At 37.4% G+C, this 27,601-nt stretch overlaps 1 protein-coding gene across 5 annotated transcripts in view; it reads right to left on the bottom strand.

Moving 5' to 3' along the window:
- The window catches only part of TENM1 (teneurin transmembrane protein 1), a 327,538-nt gene that overhangs the window by 150,707 nt on the left and 149,230 nt on the right, over positions 1–27,601 (bottom strand). For all 5 annotated transcript variants that reach the window (XM_087940951.1, XM_087940953.1, XM_087940950.1 and 2 more), the window contains one exon: positions 8,917–9,155. In XM_087940951.1, coding sequence (XP_087797077.1) covers positions 8,917–9,155 — 239 coding nt within the window. The remainder of the gene's footprint in view (positions 1–8,916; positions 9,156–27,601) is intronic.

The following is a 27,601-nucleotide window of genomic DNA, read 5'->3' as shown; positions in this document are numbered from 1 at the left end:
TGTGGTTGACCCTACCGGGTGTTGTTGGGGACAAAATGCTGACATTGTAAATTGCACAGAGAGGGCTGTAAAGAACTTAGAGTGGTATATAAGTCTAAGTCAGGGGTGTCAAACTCGATTTTGTTGAGGGCCGCAACAGGTTTGTGTTTGACCTCGGGAGGGGTGTGTGGCCAACATGACATCACTTGCATTGGGGGGGACACCTGTGGTGGCCAGAGTGCTCTGCCAGTGAAAATGGGCCCCCGAGCTCTGTTTTCGGCTCTGACAACCTCCTGCAACCCCTCTGCCAGAGAAAACAGAACTTGGGGACCCCTCACGGGCTCCATTTTTGCTGGCAGAGGCATCACCAAGACAAATTCCTTGTGTGTCCAATCACACTTGGCCAGTAAAGAATTCTATTCTATTCTATCTATTCTATCATGGGCTGATCCATCGCTATTTCCAAGGCAGCCCCACATGCCAGATCTAAGCACCCTGCTGTCAACTCGTAAAGTATTCCTTTGCCTGTTGTAGAGTTGCCATAAACAAGTGGGGGGAATCTGAAGGAGCAGTGCAGCTGTTTAAAACCAGAAGTACATTCCGCACATATCTTACAAAGATTGTAGCTAAGCTACCGGATTTTTTGCCCGAGGAAATCCTTAATTGGAGAACATGATTGATGACAACCAGCCTGTGAATGTGCTTCATTCGATAATCTGATTTATGATACAACCAGGGAGGAACGGGGGAAACAGGGTCACAGGTGACAGTAAATTACGTATGGCAGAGTTGGCTTCATACAGGCTAATGCCGGACATGTTGCTCCTGATAAATCTTCTGGATTCTTTTGAAGCTTGTCTTGTGGCTCATGATTTAATTAGGACAATCACCAGAATCCCAATACCTGCAGGCTAGATCTGGCCCCTGGGCCTTGAGTTTGACACCCTGGTCCAAGTGCTATAGCTATTCTGAAGCAGAGGTAGAAAACTGCTGGTGAAAGACACTTTATAGTGTTCCTTCCTTTGACCAAGCTAGATGAAATTGCTGAAATTTATGGATTAGCAATTTTTGGAAGGTCACACATCTAACGTTCCTAATCTGAACCATTACAGACTCCCAAAATTGTGGAGACTGGCAGGTTGGTTGAATGCAAAAAAACAAAAAACAAAAACCAACAACAAACAAACCCAGACTCAAGCTCCTCCATTAATTTCTTCACTACTGAAATAATGGAACTAGGTGCTGCAAAATTCTATTTCCACGCTACCTGTTATTTTAGTTTGTGTTGCCTTTAATACGATAGAGGAATGCAGTTGGAATTGACAGCACTAGAGCTTGACAATTTAAAGAAAATCGGTGCTACCTGGCATTCTCTCTATTTTAATCATTCCCCTCCCTTATCATGTCTAGATAATCGGTTATTTCTCTTACATTGTGAGTGATATATTTGGGGAAAGGATTGGTTGAAAAGGATTTTAGTTCTGAATGGATGTTTGCATGATTTTTCAGATTACACTTCATAAACTGGATTAACCCACCATCTGCTACAAAGCCAATGATGAAATTGAATTTATTCTTATCTACCTTCTGTGTCGGCACAGCCTGTCAACTTCTACTTTGAAAACTTTGGCAGAGAACAAAACACAATGCTTAGCTACAACACAAGGGACTCCCTGTGGTGGATCTCTGAATTGAATAATAACAGCCTCTACAATATATATTTATCAACTCCAGATGGCTTCTCCTTCAGGTGAATAAAGGAAGCACAACCAAAATGAAGTGCTTACAAATCTGGGTTGGGATTTTGGGGGGTTGTTTTGTTTTCATGGGTTAGTTTGGTCAGTCTAAACTTAAATTTCCCGTGACTTTAGGAAATATAATTAGGAAATGTCAAATTAGAACGAGATCCTAAAGTTCAAATGGAAAGAGAGGCGGGGGAGGGAGAGGGAGAGGGAAAGGAGTACAAGGAATGGGGATTAATGATATATACTTAAGGGGGATTTAATGATTAGCAGCTATGGTTTTTGCTTTCATTATTTTCTTCCTCTCTCTTTCTCTCTTTCCTGATCCTTAAATCTGATTGGATAGAACTATGCCGCTTTGTTCTAAAGTCAATTTCCATGGATTCCATCACAATTGCTCCGCAATACTCAAAAATTGCTGCCTTTTGTTATTTGTTAAATTTGTACCCCACCTTTCCATATGGAACAAGACAGCATAAAAGCAAGTCCCTATTGCTATTTTCCTGAACTTTCCCTTCTAGAAGAATACTGGATTGAGAGAGAAGTCCATTATGAAGCTTCCATGGCTCAGTGGGGCCCAGAACCAAGATCTCTCCATTCCTATTCTAGAACCTTCAACACGACATCATACCGGCTCTTGGATTGAGAGAAGGTTGTAAGACAGCAGTGTCAAACTCATGTCACCACAGTGGCATCACGTGACATATTGGGACTTTCCCCCCCTTTGCTAAACCAGGCAGGGCCAGGGCCAGCGCATGATGCATCCAGCCCATGGGCCATGAGTTTGACATGCCTGTTGTAGGAGGTGACCAGGTTGAGCCGATGGAGGGGTCAAATATGTCACCAGTCTTGAGTCCCTTCAAGCAACAACAAGACTTCTAAATCCAGCTGTCAGGATTCCGGCAGCCACCCCCATTTAAATCATGAGTTTCGAACTGCCAAAATTTAAAAAGGATTTATTGGGAGTTAACATGCCAGCACTGCCTGGGTGTAGCCAACTCTGAGACACATAATTCATTGTCATCCTAGACCCTGGTTTCCCTCCCCCCACTCCCTGTATCTTAATTCATAATCTCCAATGGGACACATCCATAGCCAAGAGTCATCAATCATGCTCTCCAGCTAGAATTTTGCGAGGCAGAAACTTACCTAGTTACTATCTTTGAAAACATTTATGGAATGCAGTTTCGGTTTTGCAATCTGCTGCATTGCTCCCCCCTCCCTTTCTGTTGGCAACTCTAAAAAGGCCAGATGAATATTTTATGAGTTGACACCAGCCCTCCTTGAATTCTGCTGACTGTTATCTACCGCCAATTTAGTGGTAGTTCAGATTCTTGATTAGAGATAGCATGGAATACACTTGTAGTCATTTGAACGATCTGTTTCCTGATTTCTTACACCCGACAGGGGTTTCTGAGTTCTGACCGAAAAGCATCCAGGGATCTTCCATGGTTGAGGAAATATTAGAACTCAGGTCTCCCAACTCCTAGTCCTGCAGCTTGGCCACTAGACCAAACTGACTGTCCTATTTCATGGGTAGGAGTCCTTTTGAATCCTCTCTAACTACAGATGTAGAAAACTATGATTTCCTGCTGTCTGAGCTTGGAAACATTAAAAACCTGTATCGTAAGCCACCAACTTACATTTAGAGTCACCCCAAATAACAAGATGGGTAGCATATAAGTTTAATAATAAATAAATAGAATACATAATAATATAGGATGGGTGGCATATAAATTCAATAATAAATAAATAAGAATCATATGGAATAATATAAAAATACCTCTCCCCAAAATCCTAATTCTTGCCATTTTGCATTGCAACTGTTAGTTATGTCTTCAAAGTCAAAAATGTTAAGAGAGCTTGCAGCTGTCAACAGAAGAAAAAGTATTTAGCTCTAATATTATTTTTAATACAAATATTTACAATTAGAGTCCAAAGGGGTACCTTCTTAAGGAAAGTGCCATTGGTAATGGATAAGAAAGAAGTGAGAAAGTTTTGCAAACTTTCATTATGTTAATACATATCACCCATGTTGATGTACCCTACTGATCAGCCATTCAAGATCAACTGATCAACTGGTTCAGATGTATTCGATTAACCAAAAGCTTTAGTAAGATGGCATTTCCCCTCTCTAGCTAAGCATTGCTGCTATCAGCCAAGGCATGGATTTTTTTTTTAAAGATGGTGTTAAATTCAGAGACTGAAATCATTTAAAAGATTTCCACAAAAGAGATACATTTGTTTCGGCTACAAGGCAGACAGATGAAAAGGATTTAAACTATAAAGAAATAACGTCAGATTAGATCAAACATTCTATTCAAAGGAGATGTTAACCAAACAGAGCAAGAAAGCCTGTGAAGATGTCAAATGGCCTTTTTTCCCCTCCTTCAATGCTTTTATGAAGAGTTTGGATTAAAAAAAATTGGTTTCAGCTGAAGAAATCCATCCTCAGTTATGAGATTCAAATGGACTAAATTATATGTAAGGATATGTAGGGATTATATGCCACATTTTGACTGATCCTTAAATATTGGACTTTAATCACTCACATACAACTTTGTCTTTTGCTCTGCCTAACAAAAGGAAAAAAAAATTCCGCTCTGTGAATGCCAAGACTTAACTATCTATCCTTTTATTCATCCTTGCAATCCAGTTGAACAGAAGATCTATTTGTAAAATATATGCAGACATCCCTTGCATGTGTTTCTTCTAATTCTCACACTTGAAGCTTCATTTATACTCTTAATACTTTTAAGAGCCTGTCTGGATTTGAAGGGAGAGGACAAATGGTTTCTTTTTATGAGAATAACAATATCCTGGGAGGTTTTACCATTTCCCTCTGCTGTACCTTCAATGAACATCACCCACAGACTTGCAATCAAGAGGGGGGAAAGCAATGCCAGGGGAGGCAACTTTGACAATGTAAATAGAACTGAGAATATTTCCACCTGGATCAAACCCTGTCTGCATAATCCTGACGTGTCCTCCTTCTCCATAGTCGCTACCTGTAGTCATGCAATGAACAGCATTTCAATTTAGAAGAGAGAGCGCCCGGGGGGAGGAGTCAAAAGGTCACTCAGCCTAGAATCATTACATTGCTGCAAACAATCCAAGTCCAGTCCCCCTTGAATTCTGTTGACCCTTATCTAGTGCTCGTTTAGTGTTGCTCGTTAGCTGATTAAGTTATTAACGTTGCTCATTAGCTGATTAAGTATGAGTGATGTGGCGGCCTAGAGGTGGAGCTCTTGACTCACAATCAGAAGGCTGTGAGTTCAATCCTAGGTAGAGGCAGATATTTCTCTCTCTGGGCACACTGAGAATATATCTGCTGGAAGCTTTTTTTTTACTGGGGATGATTAAAAGAAACATGAAGAAACATATCCAATACATCGTGCAACATATGCTAACAGCAGCAAGAAATGCCTATGCCCAAAGCTGGAAAATAGAGGATGTGCCTTCAGAAAACATGGAAATAAATAAAATACCTGATTGTGCCAAGATGGACAGACTTATTAGAAAACTAAAAGGTAAAGAGGAGTCTGAGTTTTATGAAATTTGGGAAATGTTATGTATATGGTTAGATAAGAGAAATAAGGTTTGATATGGAGAAGAATTGTAAATATTGTACTTAAGTATATAAGTAATGCTTGACACAGAACTGTTTAAATGTAAATGTTATATGTATTTTGAAAATAAATAAAATTTTATATAGATAGATAGATAGAGAGAGAGAGAGAGAGAGACAGAGAGAGAGAGAGACAGAGAGAGAGAGAGAGACAGACAGACAGAGAGAGAGAGAGGCAGAGACAGAGAGAGAGAGAGAGACAGAGAGAGGCAGAGAGAGAGAGAGAGAGAGAGAGAGAGAGAGAGAGAGAGAGATTCCTTTTCCACCCAGCAATTGGGGCTTCAGGTACTTTTCAGGAACAATTTCACTATATGGTTATTTCTTCTGCTTTCTTTGCTTAGTTTATGCGACATTCCCTCCTCTATCAATCTGTTCAATCAGAACAGGATATAAATTATGCAATAAAATAAATAGCCTCATCACACCACGTAGACAAAACAGCACCCTTTTTATTTTCCAAACCTATCAGCTAATTTTGAGATCAACCTCAGGAAAGAATGATCTAAAACTGTCTTAAGGAAACACAAATAATGGATCAATGTTAAGTGTATCAAAGTTAGGTAAACAAACTCTTTGGTATAATGACAGTAAATGTCTGACAAAACACAACTCCCTTTTTCATCTTCAGTCTTTCATCTGTAATGCTTCAAGTTGTGTTAATGAGGACTCGTTCTCTGGATGGCAGAAGCAGAAGATTTAATATTAAAAACTACCAAATCTTGACTACTTTCTTTTCAAGCATGTGAACCAAGATACAGATAATATCGACGCTATTAATAACAGCTACAATGGGTGCCTAATTAAAATAGTGAGAAACACATAGGAAATAATTGGCAGATCGAAATGCCTTTTTTAAAAATAAAAAACCCCACTTGTTTGGTGTCTGCCAAATTCTGTATTGCCTTTTTCTTTTTGGAAGTAAATCTTTTGCTACCTAGAGATTTCTGAAACCATTAAAAAGTTGGCCATGGTTTCTTTATGATGTCCAAAATATTTTAGTAAATTGGACCTTAATTGGAATCTTGCCTTGTAAGGCGATGGCTTTTTGTAGCATCCAATGGAAGGATGATTCATTAAAAACAAGGGTTAGCGTTAGGGTCAATCCAGGGAATTGATTATTCTTCAGATAATCAATGTGCATTTGGCTTTTTCAAACACACGGAATGAAGATGAGTGAATGGTCTTCAGCCCTCTCTTCCCTTTCACATACTCACCACCATTTTTGGTAAATGTTTAGGATTCGGAACTGTGTGAATTGACTTCTACAGCTGTAGGCCCTCCCCATGTACTCACGAAGGTTGTCAAGACAAATGTTGTTTTTGTTATTCAGTTGCTAAGTCATGTCTGATTATTCATGATCCCATGGACCAAAGCATGTCAGGCCCCCCACCCTCCACTGTCTCCCTGAGTTTGCTCAAATTCATGTTCCTTGTGCTGATGACACTATCTCATACCCTGCCACCCGCTTCTCCTTTTGCATTCCCCAAATCAGGGTCTTCTCCAGTGAGTCTTTTCTTCTCCTTTTGATGTTTCCCAACATCGGGGTCTTCTCCAGTGTGAATTCTCCTTAGGTGGGCAAAATATTTGAGCTTCAGCTTCAGTATCTGTCCTTCCAAAGGTTAGTCAGGGTTGATTTCCTTGTAGTTCAAGGGACTCTAAAGAGTCCTCTCCATCATGATAATTCCAGACAAGCACGTTCACTCTCAATTCCCCTTCAGTTGAGAGTGAACATGGTTGGTTATTTTGAATTGTGGTGTATGTAGATATTACATGTTCTTTGAACTCCTGAAGGCAGCTTGTGTACTCTCTGCACAAACAGAAGTTACATTTTGGATTGATTTTGCTTACTTGTTAGTTTCCTACAAAGGTTCTTGGAGTCAGTGGAAATTCGGTCAATAAAATGAAGAAACAATAATGCTAATTGCAACATATAAGCCTATATTTTATCTGACATGTGTTTAGATCATTGCTTTTCCCTGCCCTTGTATTTGTTTTATTGATTGGTCCTTGGTTGTAGATCCTATCCTTTTTTAAAAAATAAATAAATCTACCAGTTCATTGAATGTTAAACAGTTTATAATCAAACACAGATGCCGGATCTTCCTGTAAAAGAGACGGGAGAAAATGTTCTTTCTTTCCTCCGTCATTGTAACCATACAAACTTTAAACAAAGTATAATTAGCTCGTTTGGCTAAGTCTCCTCTCTGGCCTACCTCACAAAGTTAACATCAATCTCGCAAGTCTGCAAGTATCGGTAGTCCTCAACGTACGACCACAACTGAGCCCAAAATTTGTGCTGTTGAGTTTGACCCCATTTTCTTGCCACATTTGTTAAACGAATCACTTAAATTAGTAACACGGATGTTAAGTGAATCTGGATTTCCCATTGACTTGCCTTTGGTTGTCAGAAGGTTGCACACATGACTCCAGGGCACTGCAACTGTTGTAAGTATGAAACAGTTGTCAAGCATCCAAATGTTAATCATGTGACCATGGGGATGCTGCCGCGGTCATAAGTGTTAAAAATGGTCATAAGTCACTTTTTTCAGTGCTGTTGTAAATTTGAACAGTCATAAAGTGAACTGTTGTAAGTCGAGAACTTTCCCCTATCCTCTACACATCCCAAGAAACTAGGGAGGTGTTCTGACCTAGGTTTCCCAAGACCATGAAGCAGATTCCTCGTCCCAATAAAACCCCTTTTATTTAGGTTAAAGGGAATTCCTCTCCAGCAACGTCCTGGAAAACAGTCTTTCATGAGATTTCACAACTACAGACCTTTATCAGGCTTGGAAAGTTGTCAGGCCGATATCTTCCAAATGCCATGCTGTAGCAGCAATTACTTGGCAAGAAGTCAGGAACAGATCTTCACCCTAATGAATTGAACTAATTGTCTCCTACAAATACCACTCCTCTTTATTCCCTATGGGAGGGGCCAATTACATCCATCAATGCCTTTACTCCTGAGTCGCCCCTTGTTCCTTAGGTGTTCCCTTCTTCTGGCAGCTCTGTGCATGCGCACACTGGGAACAGGCTCCAGCTGTTCTTCTGCCCCACTGATCTCCAACTCTGAAGGCAGCTGATAACTATCAGATGGCCCTGGCCCCATCTCTGCCTTCGACGCATAGCCCTTGTCTGAAACTTCCCCAGACTCCAGGACTGGCCCATGCTCCTCCCCAACCCCCTCACTGTCCTGAGTCCACTGCCAGCTCTGCTGGTCACTGGAGGGCCACAACAGAAGGGTGTCCTTTGAGCTTCTTGCTCTGTCCATGTTTCTGATGTAGGTTAAATTGACTTTTATCTGACCATCCCTCTGGCTGTATCTCTTTGACCGGTCTCCAAAAGCCACATACCATTATGGACATAACATTCATATCAGTACACAAACAGCTGGGTAACACTCTTTAAAGCAAACGGAACAATAAACGCAAGGAAAACATCACAACCCCGTTATCGATTATTGATAAGATTCGTTTCTGAATAATGAGCTAAACATCTAATTCTTCCTGCAAAACCTGAGCCACAAGAGTGGGAACAGAGAGAGATGCAATAAAGCTAAACAGGACTTACCAATAACATAAGCAAGCAACAGGGCCAGTGTGACTGTGATTGCTGTAGCGCTCAAGGCGGTGCACTTCCAGTTGCAACATCTATAAGGCTTGTTAAAAGCAAAAGCCGGTCGTGAAAAAGTGGTTCTAGGAAGCGGCCTGGGAGGCGGTGAGTAAACTGTGTTGGAAGTCAGAGGGTAGTTCTGGCTGGCAGCACTGAAGATTGCTGAAGATCCAGATCCATGTTTAAACAGGAAATGCCTAGATAAAAGAAGGGCAAGAGCTAAGTTGGAAAAAACAGTTTCACTTACAGATGGAGGAAAGCAGAAAAAAAAATATATTGGGGGCACTTGCAGAGAGGGCCAACAATGAAATGTGTGTAACGACATCATTGTGCAAATGCTGTGACTTAGGTATCCAAATCAGATATACAGATGCAAGTTCATAATCACAACATTTAAACGATGATTTCATTAGGTCCAGTTTGCTGTCCACGGTGCTGGAAATATATTGCACAGGTCCAATGGTTTCCCATAAGAGAGGATGCATGAGGTTATTAACTCCACATTCCTAGACATGTTCCCTTAATAGTTAATTTAATTCCATTCAAGAGAACTTACTACCAGAGAAATCTGTTTCTGATTGCATTTTTTAAAGTATAAAACACATCCTTTCCGATTCATTATGCATTTTTAATAAACATAAGCTTCAGCCTATGTATTTTCAGTATGCATTTTACTATTTTCTTTTTAAATTAGATTTTGAGAAATCTGTTTCACTGGCATTAGGCCAAATGCATATTTCACATTCCGTAGCCTCTTTCGTTCAATAAATTTTCATAAGGCTGTGTTAGATTTTATAAAACTTCAGATGCATCCTTAGGAAGAGACAGATCCTTGGAGTTACCTTCTGGCCAGTGATGAACAGTCTTCAGACACTGGACAACCTCATATTTGATAGCTCACTTATAATCTCCTCCATGTAAAAGTAATTCCAAGTTTCCAAAAGATGATAAATGTTCATGAGACTTTAGCAATCCAGCCATTTGTTTATTTACTCTATGGCCTACAATGTCAGGGAAATCTACAAATGCTAGACACTGTGCAGTCCTGACAACCTAATTGCTAGTTCATTCTCTTTGGCATTTGCACACTCATCCTTGCTGCACCACAGAGAGCAACTAGCTTTTACACCAGCTGACTAGTGATGCTCAGGTTGCTGGCTCTTTTCAGTCCCTCCACCAGTCTCAACTTGCCTCATTGTGGCCAGGTCCAGTGCTGGTTTTCATTCTTTTGCAACACACAAATGCAGCTAGGGTTTTCCCACCAAAGTGATACCCGTTTATCTACTCACACTATGCTTTGAAATTGCTGTGTGGGTAGGAGCCAGGGAATGAGTGACAGGCGCTCACTCCATCTTGCCGAGCTGGGCTCAAACTGCTGGAGTGTAGACCCTTTCTGGCTGCTATTTCCAGCATCATTGAGCCACTCCGCCACCGCATCCCCAATCAAGCCCCGCAAGAGCTCATATGAGAACTGTGAACATTACAGAGAACATTGCCAATTTCTGATTTCTTCTGTACTCCTTTCTCTAAGACTGTCATGGGTGTCCTGCCACTTTCATGAGCCATAAGCTAACTGGGCTCTAAACCAAGACTCCAGAATGCTCTTTATTCAATTAATGCAAATCATTTCTAATGATGAATTAATAACAATTACAAATCCTATAAAGGGAGGGTGGTTGTTGTTGATTTTCTTTTTCAGGACACTAATGGTGCAAGAGGGTAGCACTGATCAAAAGAGAAATCCAGTGAGGAAATATTAAATGCTTTATTTATACAGCACGTAACATTTCATCATATCTTGCTGCACAATCCAGTCTATATATCTGCAGACGTCTTCTAATCCTCAGGGCAATTTTGGAGTTTCCCCAGAAGAAATGCCAACTGCTTCTTGATCTCCATGGTGGTAGTCCAGCTATGCTTCATGGTAAATTTACGTTTAGATACTGATTTATTTTCAATAAGCTGTAAGAAGCATCTCATCAGTTTGAGAGCATGTGCATCGATGGGCATGCAGATTCTAGGCATACACAATAAACACATGTTGACAATTTGCAGGGGTACCACTTGAATGCAAGCAAGCACCCCTTTTAAAGGGCCTCTTGATGTGGGTGAAGAAGGAAAGTGCAAAAGTTGGCTTGAAACTCAACATTAAGTAAACTAAGATCATGGCATCCGGGCCTCTCAATTCCTGGCAAATAGATGGAGAAGAAATGGAGGTAGTCACAGATTTTCTGTTCTTTTTTTCTTTTTCTTTTTTTTAATGAGAGGGGAAGAAAGCTATGGCAAATCTAGACAACATACTAAAAAGCAGAGACCTCACCAGACTTCCGGTGGAAAGGCAAGGACGGTGAGAGGGGCAGAAATCCGCTCGTGATTCTAGCCTCCCTTTTCTTGAGTTTGGTGCGATCTTTCGGGGTGCTCGAGTCTTGGAGAGACTCGTGCCGGTGTGGGGGAACCTCGGGCTGCAGTGTGGGGAAAGCAACCCCCCTGTAACGAAGAGGAAGCCCTCCAGAGCCCAACGATCAAGAACAGCCTCCTAACAATGGAGGCTCCGAAGTCCGGACTGCCACCGATGGGAAGAAAAAAGTGAGTGAAAGTTTGCAAGCTCGGGGGGGAAAGAGAGTCGTGGCAGAGAAGATATTTGACTGACAATAGACTCATTCCAGGCTGTTAAATACTGTGTGAATGCCAGCTGTGAGCTCCAAGACGAAGCGGCTACAAAAGAATTGGTTTAGTGAATGTGAAAGAGCTTGGCAGGCAGAAGAGAGTCGGAAATAAAAAAGAAGTAAAAAGAATTTTGGAAGTCTGAAGACTCTATTATCACTAACATTTGGATTGAAGCTATTAAATTGGATCCAGAAGCAGAACGAAGCCGATTGGGGGGAAAGACAGAGCAACTCCATAGGCAGCACCCAGAACGTTGAAACGAGTGGGAATATTGCTTACTGGCAGCTGTTACTCAGCAAATCTTCATTTGCCATTTTCGGTGTGCTAGAAGTGGAAGCTTCCAAAGTGAAAAGCGGAAACAAAAACTCTTGTCTTTGGAATTTTCTTTTTTCTTTTTCTCAACCCTTTTCTGTGTGTACATACTTACTAAAAATAGCCTCTCTTCTTTCTTATTTGTTGATGGTATGCTATGTTGAAATATGCTTGCTTTTTTTTTTTTTCCCTCTGATTTCCTCTTGATAAATATGTACATTTAGTAATGAAATATTAGAGTGTTAAAATATTGGATTAATTTAGTTAAGTTATTATTAATAGAGATTGTTATAATTTGAATGGGAATATAGGGGAGACAGTAAGAATATTAAGCATTAGCTACTTAATAAGCTTAGAGCTCTCTAGACCAATATTATATTTCTTTGTGTGGGTTTATCTGTGAATGTAATATATTTTATAGTTAAGGTTACTTTATATTGAAGTTAAACTAGAGAAAAATATATACACTTTACTAATTAGTCAAGAATATAGCTACTTAATAGGTTGATAGATCTTGGTCAATTTTAGTTACAGAACTAAGAATACTGAATGCCAATTTGGAATAATATATTCAATATTGTACAACAACAAAAACAAATTTTGAAGGAAATGACTACTACAACTACCACTGCTTTGAAATCTGGTAGGAAGGTTAATCCCACAATAATGTCTACTTTGACAACAACTTCACCCATGGCACAAAAAACAATAGAGGAAACACTACCAACAGAGAAGTCAACTAGCATCTCGAATGCGAATATCCAAGCAATGTTCCTAACTTTACAGGACTCATTGACAAGATTGCAAGAAACAATGATTAAAAACCACAGTGAAACAAGGGCAGATATCAATGAATTGAAGGAAGAAATGGGGAAACTAAAGACAGAAATGAAAGCGGACATTTCTAAAGTAGAGGATAAAGTGGGGGTGTTGCAGCAGGCCTTGGAGAAAAACGAAGTTATAATAAAAGAAGTAGAGAAAAGAACCGAGCGAACAGAAAGGGAATTAGAAAGGGTGGATGAAGATTTCAAAAGCATGAGCAAAGAAATGGAGGACTCCCTTGTCCTCCTAGAAATGGACAAGGCAGCAACTTACCTAAGATTCCAAAATGTGACAGAATCAAAAGAAGAAGACCTGGAATACTTGATGGCAGAAATACTGGCGGTTTATTGAAGATGGATAAAGATGAAATTCAAAAAGAGTTTGATGAAGTCTACAGGGTCAATACAAATTATGCAAGACGCCACAATTGTTCTAGGGAAGTACATATACGATTCACTAGAAGATGTGTTCGAGACATGATATACAGAACCTCAAGAGATAAAACTATAACCTACAAAGAGAAAGAAATTGTGATTCTTAAACAGATACCGAGGAGAATAAGGGAACAAAGGCGTGACTATAAATTCCTGGCAGCATATTTAAATAAAAAAGAATCACATTTAAATGGCTTATTCAGAAGGAATGTTAGTGTCGTGGAAAGAGAGGAAAATCAAAATAGATACTATGGAAAAAGCCCAGGATTTTTACGAACGGATGGTGGGCCCACAGGAGCAAAGTAGTAGGGAGAAATTGGACACAAAGTTTCAAGAAGAATACAGTGGACATAAAAATAGAACTGGAACGGTAGGAAACCAAGAAAATACCTATTCACAACAAAAGACAGAAGGAACTACATCAATACAAGCGCAAGAAGAGAGAGGAATTGTTACACGACAAAGAGCAAAACAAAACTAAATAGATGGGAGAAGAAAAAAAATTACTATCAATAAACATAAATGGTTTAAATTCAACAATTAAGAGAAAAAGGATATTATCTAAATTAATTAAACATAATGCAGATATAACGTGCCTGCAAGAAACCCATATAAAGAAGAAGGATGAAAAATATTTAGAATGCCGAAATTAGGAAAATTATTTACCACACCAGCAGATGAGGAGAAAAAGAAGGGAATCGCAGTATATGTGAAAGAGGATTTGAAATCTGAGCTAATATGGTCGGACTTAGAAGGAAGGACTCTGGGTTTGCAGATCTGGATTAATGATATTCCAATTCTTTTAGTAGTAATATATGCCCCAAATGGAGACCAAAAAGAGTTTTTAAACACCTATATGGAAAATTGGTTGAATTGCAAAAAGAAATATTTGTATGGTAGGGGACTTCAACTCCATTGCTGATTTCCAAAAGGATCACAGTAATGCCGGGAAGAATAAAAAGGGAAGAGAGAGCTCCCCAAGATTTGTAGGAAATGATGAAAGAGCTAAATCTGACAGATATATGGAGAAGATTACATCCTGAAAAAGACAATTTACATTTTATTCAAATCCCCACCAAACATGGACACGGATTGATATGGCATGGATGAGTGGAGAGATAGCAAATGAGACAAAAGAAGTGGAAATTTTGCCTAATGAATGGGCAGATCATAATCCAATACAGGTAATATGGAAGGGCAGGGCAAAACCAAAGAAAAGATGGACCTTAAACACTCAATTAATAAGAGAGAAAGAATATATTAATAAATTAAAGGAGGAATTGATTTTTTTATTAAAGAAAATGATAACGGAGAAACCACGAAACAAAACGTTTGGGATACGATGAAGGCGGTAATAAGAGGCACAACAATCTCTTATAATGCTAAGAGAAACAAGGAAAAATACTCCCAACAAAACAAATTACAACAGAGAATTAAGGAGCTAGAAACCCTTCTACAAAATAACCCAAAAGAATCCAAACTGCAAAATCAGATAAGTATAATCAAACATAAACTGAATTTAATTGATCAAGAGAAAATGACTATGAATTTGAACTTAACTAGACAAATCTATTTTGAACATGCCAACAAGCCAGGAAGATGGCTATCTTATAAATTGAAAAAAAAGAAAGAGAAGAGACTGATATACCAGTTAATAGATAGCAAAGGAGATACATACCAGGAAATAGAACAGAAAAAGAAATCATTCATAAATACTTTGAAGATTTATACAAAGAGAGGATGTCAGTGAAGATAGAATAAGGAATTATCTAGATGAAGTAAAGGATAAGGCAATTGGGGAAGAAATGGCTGAACTATTAAATAAAGACATTACTGAATCGGAATTGAAATCAGCAATAGAGAGCCAGAAAAATAATAAAACCCGGGCCCAGATGGGATCCCAGGGGAGCTGTACAAAACAATAGCAGATCAAATCGGATCACTTATGGTGGAAGTTTTTAATGACGTTTTACTAGCAGCTAGGATGCCGGACTCATGGAGGGGGCACTGATCTCGCTGATCCCGAAGGAGGATACAGATCCCAGATATATAAACAATTACAGGCCGATTTCACTCTTAAATACTGATTATAAAATATTCACTTCTATTATAGCAAACAGATTAAAAAGATTGCTAAACTTGTATATACATGAAGATCAAAATGGATTCCTTCCAACTAGGCAAATAAAGAATAATCTAAGAATAGTATTAGATGTACTAGAATTTTATGAAGCCCACCCAGAGAGACAAGTAGCACTCATGTTTCTAGATGCAGAAAAAGCTTTCGATAATTTGAATTGGCAATTTTAATTCAAAAAATTTATAATTTGAATCTGGGTACCAAATTTGAAAATATTATAACAACTATATATGACACACAACAAGCTAATATAATAGTGAATGGGGAATGCACCGCCCAATAAAGATAGAAAAAGGAGTGAGACAGGGTTGCCCACTCTCTCCCTGCTCTTCATATTAGCATTAGAGACATTATTAACACGAATTAGGCGGAATTCAGATATAAAGGGATTAACAGTTAAGAAAGAGGAATATAAATTGCAAGCGTTTGCGGATGATATGATTTTCTTCCTTGAAGAACCAAAAGACAGGGGACCAAAATTGATGAGTGAATTAGAGAAATTTGGAGCAGTAGCGGGACTTAAAATAAACAAAAAAAAACCAAATTAATGACCAAAAACCTAACAGAAAAACAGAAAATAGAACTAGAAGAAATAATGCAGATACAAGTGACAAAGAAAGTGAAATATTTAGGAATTTGGCTAACCCACACTGTAAGACACTTAAAGAAAACAATTATGATAAGCTGATACATCAGGTAAAGAAAGATTTAGAATTGTGGAAACTTCAAATTTCACTACTAGGCCGTGCTACTATTAAAATGAACATTCTCCCTAAATTTTTGTATTTATTCCAAACGATCCCAATTAAATTACATAAAAAGTTTTTGAAGAACTCAATAGAACAACTCTGAAATTTATTTGGCAAGGAAAAAACCCAGAATAAATGTAAAAGCAATGCAGGATATGAAGAGCAGGGAGGGTTAGCATTTCCAAACTGGGAGTTATACCATATGGCCACCTCATTAGTTTGGTTGAAAGATTGGGTGAGTTTAACCAATAAAAGAATACTATTTCTAGAAGGCCATGATTTACAAAGGGGTGGCACGCCTTTCTATGGGACGTAGGGAAAACCAGTCAAAAATATTTCCATAGACATTTAATTAGAGACGCACTATTAACAATTTGGAGGAAAATAAGGAAAAAACATTATACAAAAGTACCAGTATGGATTTCAACAATGGAGGCAATGATTCACCCAAACAATTTGGAGCTTACTAAAATGATTAAATACAAAGACTTATTAGACCCACAAGGAAATTTGAAATCGAGGCTGGATCTTCAAGAGCAAGGACATAAAATTGATCAATGGGTTTATCTTCAGATTCAAAGCAGATATAAACAAGACAAAAAAGAATTCGGAATTAATAACAAACTACAACAGTTAGATAAAATTTTATTAGGATCAAATAAAAAAAACATAACAAAATTTTATAACTACTTATTAGAAACAGAATTAGAAGAAGAAATCGTAAAAGGAAATATGATTGCTTGGAGTAAGAATGTAGGGCGTAGCATCACATTAGCGGAATGGGAGAAAGTTTGGGGCAGAAACAATAAGATTACCAAATCGGCAGCATACAAGGAAAATCTTTATAAAATGTTCTATAGATGGCATCTCCCCCTTCGAGGTTAGCGAAGATGCACCCCAACATGAGTCCGCATTGCTGGAAGTGTAGGAAAAAAGAAGGAACCTTTTTCCATATGTGGTGGTCCTGTGCAGAAACCCAAAAGTATTGGAAGAAAATCAAAACTTGGTTGGAAGAAATCACCAAAGAGCAGATCGAATACAAACCAGAGTCCTTCCTACTAGGGATTTTTGATAAGCAAATTTCCAAAAAAACTAAATACATAACAATACACATTTTAACAGCGGCCAGATTAGCCTTCGCTCAACATTGGAAACAACACCAAATTCCATCAGAAGAAATGATTATTGAAAAAATCTCAAGATGCGCAGAAATGGATAAATTGACTTTGGCGCTAAAAAACAAAGACACTTCACTATACTATGACAGCTGGAATTGTTGGTATAATTGGATTGACCAAAGATAAATAATATATTATAAGGCATAAAAGGAAAGTACCAATACATAACAACGAGGTAGCGATATAAGTTAAAAACAGGTGTGGTTATATGACACAAGTTAAGGTGATGAAAACAAAAGAAGATCTTGCAAACTGTTAAATAAGAATACTTTTAATCCTGTAACCTCTTTCTTTCTTTTCTTAAAATTCTTTCCCTCTCTTCCTCTTCTCTTTTCTTTCTTTTCTTTCTTTCTTTCTTTTGCTTATTTGTGTATGTATTGTGACTGGTTTTAATTGTAAAAATTAATAAACTATATTTAAATTAAAAAGCAGAGACCTCACCCTAACAACAAAAGTGTCTATCGTCAAGGCTACGTTTTTCCCAGTTTCAATGTATGGCTGCGAAAAGTTGTACCATAAGGAAGGCTGGGTGCCAAAGAATTGAGGCCTTTGAACTCTGGTGCTGGAGGAGACTCCTGCAAGTCCCTTGGACTACCAGGTGGTCAAACCAGTCAGTCCTAGAGGAGATCAACCCTGGCTGCTCTTTAGAAGACCAGATCCTGAAGATGAAACTCAAATAATTTGGCCACCTAATGAGAAGGAAGGACTCGCTGGAGAAGAGCCGAATGCTGGGAACGATTGAGGGAAATAGAAGAAGGGGACGACAGAGAATGAGGTGGCTGGCTGGAGTCACTGAAGCAGTCAGCATAAACTTAAATGGACTCCAGAGGATGGTGGAGGGCAGGAAGGCCTGGAGGAACATTGTCCATGTGGTCGCAATGGGTAAGACATGACTTCACAACTAACAACAAAGAATCCTTTTTAATATTACTGCATACTGAATGCTACGTTCTGAAGGAGTCTAACATATTTGGAAATCACAAAATTCTGGAGCAAATTCTGTTCTAAACATGTTTTTCTGCAATTATATTGTGGATGTCTAGAAGCATATACCTTGTTTTTTAAATTTACAATAGTTACAGTGCCTTGGGAGATAATCAAGATATTTCCCTTCCCTTCCTAGCAAGCAGGTAACCAGCTGCTGCTGGATGGAGGGAGCAAAGGATTGCAAGAGTGACTGGGAAACTGTCACAGAACATTCAAAGTGAGCAACACATAACTGCAGCTCTAGCCCAGCAGAGCTGAAGTGGCTACGCTATTTTTTTATATTTATTAATCAAATGTAATTTCCCCACCCTTCATTTCCTCTGGAGTCATGGGTCATGGGTCTTATTTGCATTCTGTAAGTAAGCCCATCTGAGGTACCTTGGATCAAAAATCGTTGCCCTCAAGGTATGATAAAGACTCTAAAACAGCAGGTTTCTATGATAAACTGACTGATTTAGATAAGATTTTGACAGGCACTGATGAAAAGGTGATTAAAAAATTGTATGGATATTTATTAGAAGAACTAGAAGAACAAGTTAAAGAAACAATGATTGCTTGGGGGAAGAATTTTGGATATGGGATTGATCTAGAGAAATGGCAAGAATTGTGGTTTCAAAATTATAAAATGACAATGTCAACAGCATATAAAGAAAATTTGTATAAGATGTTTTACAGGTGGCATTTTCCCCCTACAAGTATAGCAAGAATGTTCAAGAATAAATCTGAAAAATGTTGGAAATGTCATCAGACACCTGGCTCATATTACCATATGTGGTGGACATGTGCGGATGCTAAAAAATACTGGACTAAAATCCACACGTGGTTGGAAAAAATGACAAAAAAGCATATAGATTTGAAACCAGAGATATTTTTATTGGGAATTTTACCTGAAATATATAGTAAAGAATTGAAATACCTGATTGTAAATGTATTAACAACGGCTAGGATTGTATTTGCTAAAAATTGGAAAAATGAGAAAATACCATCACAGGAGGAAATCATTAAGAAAATATTGGAATGTGCTGAAATGAGTAGATTGACATTTGAAATCAGAGAACAAGATAAACAATTTTATAAAATCTGGGATCTATTCTATCAATGGTTAGAAAATAAAACATGGTAATGAAATATGTAGATTCTTAGAAAATAATAAATATATAAAGATGTATTCTTTTCTTATTACATCTACAAAATGATTTTAGGATAGATTTGAGATGATAATATGAACTGTCACAAAACAATTTAAGTAAAATATGATTATTTCATAAAACATGAATGAATAAAAGTATAGTCAAATGATTAACAATGATATTAATTGATTGAAAATATGAGAATATATACAATGTAATTATAATTGAAGACTGCAAAATGGAAGCACGAAACAATTTGTAAACCAACCGGCACACTGTATGCATATATAGGGAAGATGGCTTGATGTTTTTATGTTTTGTTTGTCTATGTTCGTCTTAAAAACCAATAAAAATTAAAAAAAAAATCGTTGCCCTGTTATGCACTGTTTTTCCTAGTTAAAATGATAGAAGCAAAAGTTTTAGTGGTATATACATTATGTTCAAAGTTTTCTGGCTTGTTTACATATTGATATCAAGATGTATCAAAGAGGTATTAAAATCTAGAATAGCCCTATAGACAGGGCTAATTAGATTTTGTCTTGGATTCAATTATTATGAGATAATAACTCATAATAATGACAATGTTATTATGTAATGATGATAATGTTAATTAAAGCAATATTAAAAGTAGAATCATTATCTACTGAGAGATCATAAGATATTACTAACATTGATAAAAGGGGAAGTTCTCATCAATAATTTGGACAGGAAATTACTGGGAACTTAAGTGCGAGAAATATATGTAACAGAATATTAACTGCAGCTATTTGATTAATTATTTACCCAGTAGAGGTGTTTGCGTGTGTGTGAAGAAGTTAATATTGCATAAAGATTTAATCTACTGTATATTTCCAACAATTACCTTTGCATTTTTGAAACTGACACATCCATTTACACGCTAAAAGTGAATCTGGGTACTGAAATGCCAATATCTGCATATTTTAATACACGAATTTCCTTTAAAAATCCATGAAAAAGAATTTAAACCTGCAGATATCAATGTGTTGAAAAAAACACAAGCCTTTGCTTTTTATCTGTTTCACTGTAATCAATGAGACTTAAAAGTTCTTAACTTCAGCCACGTTATGCCTTATATTTTATTAATTTTATATATTCCCTTATGCTTCACAGGATAGTTCAAAAACTGCCAAAATGCACAACAGTTGATAAAACACTCCAACTCACATTCTTGGGGAGAGTAAATCTCAACATTTCAAAACATTAGATGCTTTATATTACAACCCTAAAACATTTATTTAGAAATATATTCACTAATAAGGGTTATTATTAATTATTCTTGGGCATAGTTACTTTGTTTTTGTAGGACACAACTCCATATATTAACATATATAATGCAGATGCATATAATTATACCCGGGGTCTTCAAACTTGACAGCTTTAAGACTGGTGGACTTCAACTCCTAGAATTCCTTCTCTAGTCAGTTAGCTCAGGAATTCTGGAAGTTGAAGTCATCCACAAGTCTTAAACTTGCCAAGTTTGAAGACCCTTGAACTATACTATTAACTTTACAGAAACATACAAAAGTGAACATATTGATCAAATAGCATTTATTCCATGTGGCATTTGTTGTAATGATGGCTTCATAAAATAGATTTAAAAACTGAGGCACTATTAATATAATGGAAATTAAGAACTGTTTATTTTCTTTGATTGTTCACTCAGAAACTCTCAGAATCCAAACAAACATTGTAGGTTAGCTCATTCGGGGTTCCAGAGTCACAGTAAGCTATAACCCAGCCACTATGGCTTATTCAACAGAGCATAACCACATTAACCACAGTTTGATTGATGAGATGCTTGTAATTTGGATGGCTTCCCTAACACAGCAGGAATATGTGAGAGAATATTTTGATCAAGGATTCCGAGATCAAAAGGTTTTATTTAGGCTTCCTTAATATGATGAATGTGCTTAATTGATAATGAATGTGCTATGGTTTTCCCAGTTGCAATGTATGGCTGTGAAAGTTCGGAAGCATGTAAAAAATGCAAGTTGAAAAATAGGGACCCCTTTGACGGGAAGGTAATGGTTCCGTGCGCCTTCAGCATTTGGTCATGCCGGCCACATGACCACGGAGATGTCTTTGGACAGTGCTGGCTCTTCGGCTTTGTAATGGAGAGGAGCACAGCCCCTTAGAGCTGGAAACAACTAGCATGTTATGTGCGAGGGGAACCTTTATATGGTTTTCCCAGTTGCAATGTATAGCTGTGAAAGTTGGCCCATAAGAAAGGCTGAGCACCAAATAATGGAAGCCTTTGAACTCTGGTGCTGGAGAAGACTCCTGTGAGTCCCTTGCATTGCAAGGGAATCAAACTAGTCAGTCCCAGAGGAGATCCACCCTGACTGCTCTTCAGAAGGCCAGATCCTGAAGATGAAACTCAAATAATTTGGCCACCTAATGAGAAGGAAGGACTCGCTGGAGAAGAGCCGAATGCTGGGAAAGATTGAGGGCAATAGAAGAAGAAGGGGATGGCACAAGTCAAAAAGAGGCCTGTGAAAATATTTATAGACCCCTCACATCCCGGACATAAACTGTTTCAACTCCTTCCCTCAAGACAATGCTATAGGGCACTGTACACCAGAACAACTAGACACAAGAACGGTTTTTCCCCAAAAGCCATCATTCTGCTAAACAAATAATTCCCTCAACACTGTCCAACTATTTACAAAGTCTGCACTACTATCACTATTAATCTTCTCATCACTCCTTATCACCCACCCCCTCCCACTTGTGACTGTAGGATTGTAACTTTGTCGCTTGTATCCTTACGATTTATATTGACTGTTTCCTAGTATGATTTAATTGTTGATTGTACCCTATGACTATCATTAGGTGTTGTACGTTATGATTCTTGATTCTTAATGAATGTACCTTTTCTTTATGTATATTGGGAGTATTTACACCAAGACAAATTCCTTGTGTGTCCAATCACACTTGGCCAATAAAGTATTCTATTCTATTCTATTCTATTCTATTCTATTCTATTCTATTCTATTCTATTCTATTCTATTCTATATCCCTCACTCAGCTTTCAGGAAGCAACACCAGCAACATAATTGGAAAAAGGAGAATATTGGGCTTTCTTTCCCATTCTGAGAATTATCTTAACATTTTTTTTGGAGAAAAGATGGCAATTTGATTTTATTCCCTATTTTTTTTCAAAACCGTGGATACCTATTCTTCCATTAACAAATGTCCAGAGTAGATTGCTGCCAGTCACATGCCAATCAAACATGTTAATAAGAGGGTTTTTTTTAAAGTCACAAAATTCTGAATATATTTGCCACTCAGGTGTGCACTCAATAATGAACAATAATTAAAAAATTAATTCAGAATGATCCAGAACTGAACAACAGTTCAAACATAAAAAAGAGCAGTTTGAAAATGGCTATGGAAATGTATCAATCAGAAATCAGTTTCATTTGTCCTTTAAAGTAGAGATTTTGAATGGGTTGATAAAGAAGTGACAAATGTATTATTTTTAGAAAAGCTAATATGGTCATTAAGTTAGGCCTCTTATGGAACTGCTGGCTACAATTTGCTTTAAATTGCTAGTTCAACAAAAGTATTAGCATTCCTTTGCCAGGACAATGTTATTTATTTTCTGAGTATTAGCGCCATAAAATGGTGGTGTTTAGATAGTAACAATATTCTCATAAATCCAACCTTTATCAATCTGGATGAATACGTGCAGAGTTGATAGCTCTATTTTAACACATCAATGATGCCTTCGCTATCTGTCTGATAAAATGGGGCAATTTTAATACAAGAGCAAAAATGCTGAAAATAGCAATTCAGGAGTTTATAGATGTAAGCATAGCTCGGAACACTTAAATATACAGTCTACAAATGCAGCAAAAATGAATAACAAAATCGACATTTTTTTCCTCCAAGTAGTGCCTGGAAGGAAAGAGATTCCAACTTATCCAACAGAACCTTTTCCTTTTTCTTTTTCCATGGTTTTACAAATATAACCTATTGATAGATATAGAAACAACACACCATGATGGAAAACTGCAGAACCTGTCTTTGCATTCCATAATCCAGTACAGGGATTTTTCCTTCTTTCTCTCTGTTGCTAGTTACTGCAATTAGAAATATCTGATAAACATGACAACATGGTTTAATACCACTTTATAATTTATATTATAAATATTTAATACAATTTAATGTCACTTTATAATGCCTTGATAGGGTTTACACTTGGAATACTGCATCCATTTTTTGTCGCCATGAGGTAAAAAAGATGCTAAGACTTTAGACAGTGTGCAGAAAAGAGTAAGAAAGATGTTTAGGGGACTGGAGACTAAAACATTAAATGGTTGCTGGAACTGGGCATGTCCAGTTTCATGAAAAGAAGGACTAAGGATGACATGATAGCAGTGTTCCAACATCTCAGGAGTTGACACAAAGAAGAAGGAGTCAAGATATTCTCCAAAGCCACTTAAAGCAGGACAAGAAACTCATGAGTGGTATATTCAGCAGGTTCTGACCAGTTCTGGAGAACTGCTAGTGGAAATTTTGAGTAGTTCGGAGAACCGACAAATGCCACCTCTAACTGGAGATTTGACAATATCCTTCCCCACGCCAACCAAGCCATGCCCACAGAATCAATAGTAAAAAAAAATTGAATCCCACCACTGATGGAAACTAATCAAGGACAGAAGCAACCTAGAATTAAGGAGAAATTTTGTGACCGTGACAACCATCAATCAGTGGAACGGCTTGTCTCCAGATGTTGTAAATGCTCCAACACTGGAAGTTTTAAAGAAAACATTGGACAACCATTTTTCTGAAATGGTATAGGGTTTCCTAAGCAGTGGGACAGCAGGTTTCCTGAGCAAGAGGTTGGAGTAGAAGACATCCAAGGTCCCTTCCAACTCTTATTCTGTTATGAAGGGAGCAGGAAATGACACTCATAGGAATATATAGAGAATATCTTGAGCATGACAATCTGGGCATGAAACAGATGTATTTAATTCTTCAACATTGTTTTTGTGAATTAATTGCTCTTAGTAACCCATTAGTTTTACACATCACCCTGGCAACATATGTCAATATTAAAAGAAAAAAAAAGATGGCCTTTTATTTTCACAAAATATATTTTAACTAATTAGAAGAGCATTTATCATATTAAATATAATGGAATTCTGCAATATTCTATTATTTCATAGCTTAAAAATATACAATATCGTTGAAAAGATTTCTTCTTGCAACCATTTCATTCAGTTGTTCATTTAATTTCTATATGCTCAACTGAACCAAGCGGCTCTGGGTAGCTTACAATTCAAAGATTGTAAAACAATTAAAACATCCACAAAATAAATAAGTATAAGCAGTATAACTGTTAGTAGTATTAGTAGTAATGCTATTAATATTAATAGTAACGCTATGAATGATTAAGCAACTAATAGGAAAGTTATTTGGTTCTAGAATTAAGTGAATTCCTATAAATTATTAAATAATATGATATGGTTATCATCAAGAAGTGATTTTACAGGACTTATCATTGTTGTGATGACAGACAACTGGCAACAGCTGCAATCTGTCAGAGACAAGAACAAGTAAATAACTTTTTCCAAGTCAGGGAGCAGAAAGCAATCCCCAGGAAGGAGACGAGTGATTTGGCAATTCATTAGAAAAAGTGGTCTCAAAGATTTTCAGTTCATTGATGCATCTCCTTGGTTTAAGACTGACTGTGGGAATAAACCTCAGAAGATGGGAGGTATCAGCTTGACCTTGTCTTGGCTCACGAGTTAAACAAGGTCCAACTGGTTTAGTACTTGAATTGGAGGCCATAGAAAATGGTAGGTCTATCACCAAGACTTGAACATCAAAAACATTCCAGAAGGTGGCAATTAAATGGACTTTTATAGCATAGGGAATGTCCAAGAGTTGAGCTTGACTTGAAGGAGACACTGCTTATAAGAGCACAAATGGTAGCTTTGTGTCCATTGTCACCAAAAGTGGAGAATGCAAGGAAATAAGGGACAAAAGCATCTATAAACATAGGAAATCCAACAAAAAGGTATACTTATTCCAAAGGGTTTCAGATAAACTTTCCCACAGAAGATTATAAGTAAACAACAAAGAATAAATAACTAAATACATATTATTTTCATACAATGAATGACACCTCCCCCCCCCCGTATATATGGGTGGATGTATAGGTATAATTTTTATACAGAAAATAAGAAATTATCTGATTTACATGGTTGTCCATGTCGGATGCAGGAGTCTTTTGCCAATGCAAACAAAATAATAAGTATTTAAAATCACTGGGATATTTCTTGTAAAAAATCCAGAGTTCTACATCCTATGCTCTGTGTTGACTTTTAAGTAAGGCTTCACCCAAAGCTTGGCTTGTTTTAGGTATTATTTTTACAATATTTTTCCTTCTTCAATTTTCAGTTTGATAAGTTTGTATATGAAAATGCAATGATACGGTTGCTACTTATTAAACTGCAGTCAATAGTATGCCTTTTGTTTTCCCATTGTAGTTTTCTTGTGAAAGGATTTTCTAAGTAACACAAGAATAACTGAGGACTCTTAAAAACAACAACAACAACGTGGAGTTGACTTGTTTTCCTTGTAACAAAATGGAGTTATTTTTAAAAAAAGTCAAGCCCAGTCTATGCATATGGGTTTGAAAAGATTTGATTGAAAACAGCAGTGCTACATAATAGTCTACCTTTTCTCTTACCTACCTTACAAGACAATGGAAAACTGTTTATTTCCAGTTTTAAGTCTCAGTAATTGTTTGCATTATTTTACCAACAGTTTCTCTCTTTATGCCTTTGCTTCCTTTAGAGATAATTACACCAGAAACAGTTGGACTTTTAAAGCATATTTTTCTCTGCACTCCGGTTTTCAGTTCTAGCCAACTCTTTTATGTATTAGCAAATTATGTTTGAGCTTAACGTCTGTGTATGCCTAGCCTGTACCACTCTAAATGATGACGTTGTTGAACAGCATCAGTGAAATATCTTTTATGCTAGTCTGGGGATAAACACAAAAACTTGGAAATTGCAAGAACAATTTCTAACTCTTATGTATAATGAGTTTGTTCAGGTGGAGTCTCTTGATTGATCTGAAGTCTTTCTTCCAAGAAATATCTCATTCTGTGGACCAAGTTCCTGTTTATGAGCTAAAGCTATTAAGTGACTCTCTACGCCTTTTGTCTCTTTGCTTTCCTCTCTATTTCTTTCCTAGCCTCCCCACAATCTCCTAGTAGTAGTAGTAGTAGAAGAAGAAGAAGAAGAAGAAGAAGAAGAAGAAGAAGAAGAAGAAGAAGAAGAAGAAGAAGAAGAAGAAGAAGAAGAAGAAGAAGAAGAAGAAGAAGAAGAAGAAAGGGAAGCAGACAGATGATAGACAGACAGATGATAGATTCATAGAGATAGATACTGGTTGGCAGATAGATAGATAGATAGATAGATAGATAGATAGATAGATAGATAGATAGATAGGTAGGTAGATAGATAGATAGATAGATAGATAGATAGATAGATAGATAGATAGATAGATAGATAGATAGATAGATGGGTTCCTTGGTGTTCCCTGAGGTTGGTTGTTTCCTTGCAGACATTTAATTACCCAAACTAAGTAATATCATCAGTACTAGACAGATATCAGTGACAAATGATTGATAGATAGGTAGATAGGTAGATTGGTAGGTAGGTAGATAGATAGGTAGATAGGTAGATGGATGGATGGATGGATGGATGGATGGATGGATGGATGGATGGATGATAGATAGATAGGGTTCCTAGGTGTTCCCTGAGGTTTGTCATTTCCTTGCAGACATTTCATTACCCAAACTAGGTAACATCATCAATGCTAGACAGACAGACAGACAGAATCACTCAAATGACCATTTGCTCTAGCATGAGTGCTTAAGTCAGAGGGAAGGCCAATAAATTTATCAACCGAAAAAGATGCGATCCCTGGGGTAATGATCAGGTTTAATGGTTCTGCTTTATAGCAAATATTTCTGAACTATTTTCAGTCACCTTCTTCCAACGGGGCACCATGAATATCTCAATACAAGGATTGTCAGATGGAACTTCTAAGTCTCAGCACGCCTTTTAAAAAAGGTGATGTGCCCCAAGGGAGGTTAGAGTTATTGTTTAATTAGACAGAAAATGCCACGTATGAGAAGCATGTCAGGATAACACATATAGAGCCAAAAGCATTGCCATCATTT

Source organism: Pseudonaja textilis, chromosome 12, assembly GCF_049901715.1.
Source record: "Pseudonaja textilis isolate UNSWEBS1 chromosome 12, rPseTex1.2, whole genome shotgun sequence".
Lineage (NCBI taxonomy): Eukaryota > Metazoa > Chordata > Lepidosauria > Squamata > Elapidae > Pseudonaja > Pseudonaja textilis.
Note: the sequence above shows the minus strand (reverse complement) of the source record. Positions and strands in the feature narration are given on the sequence as shown.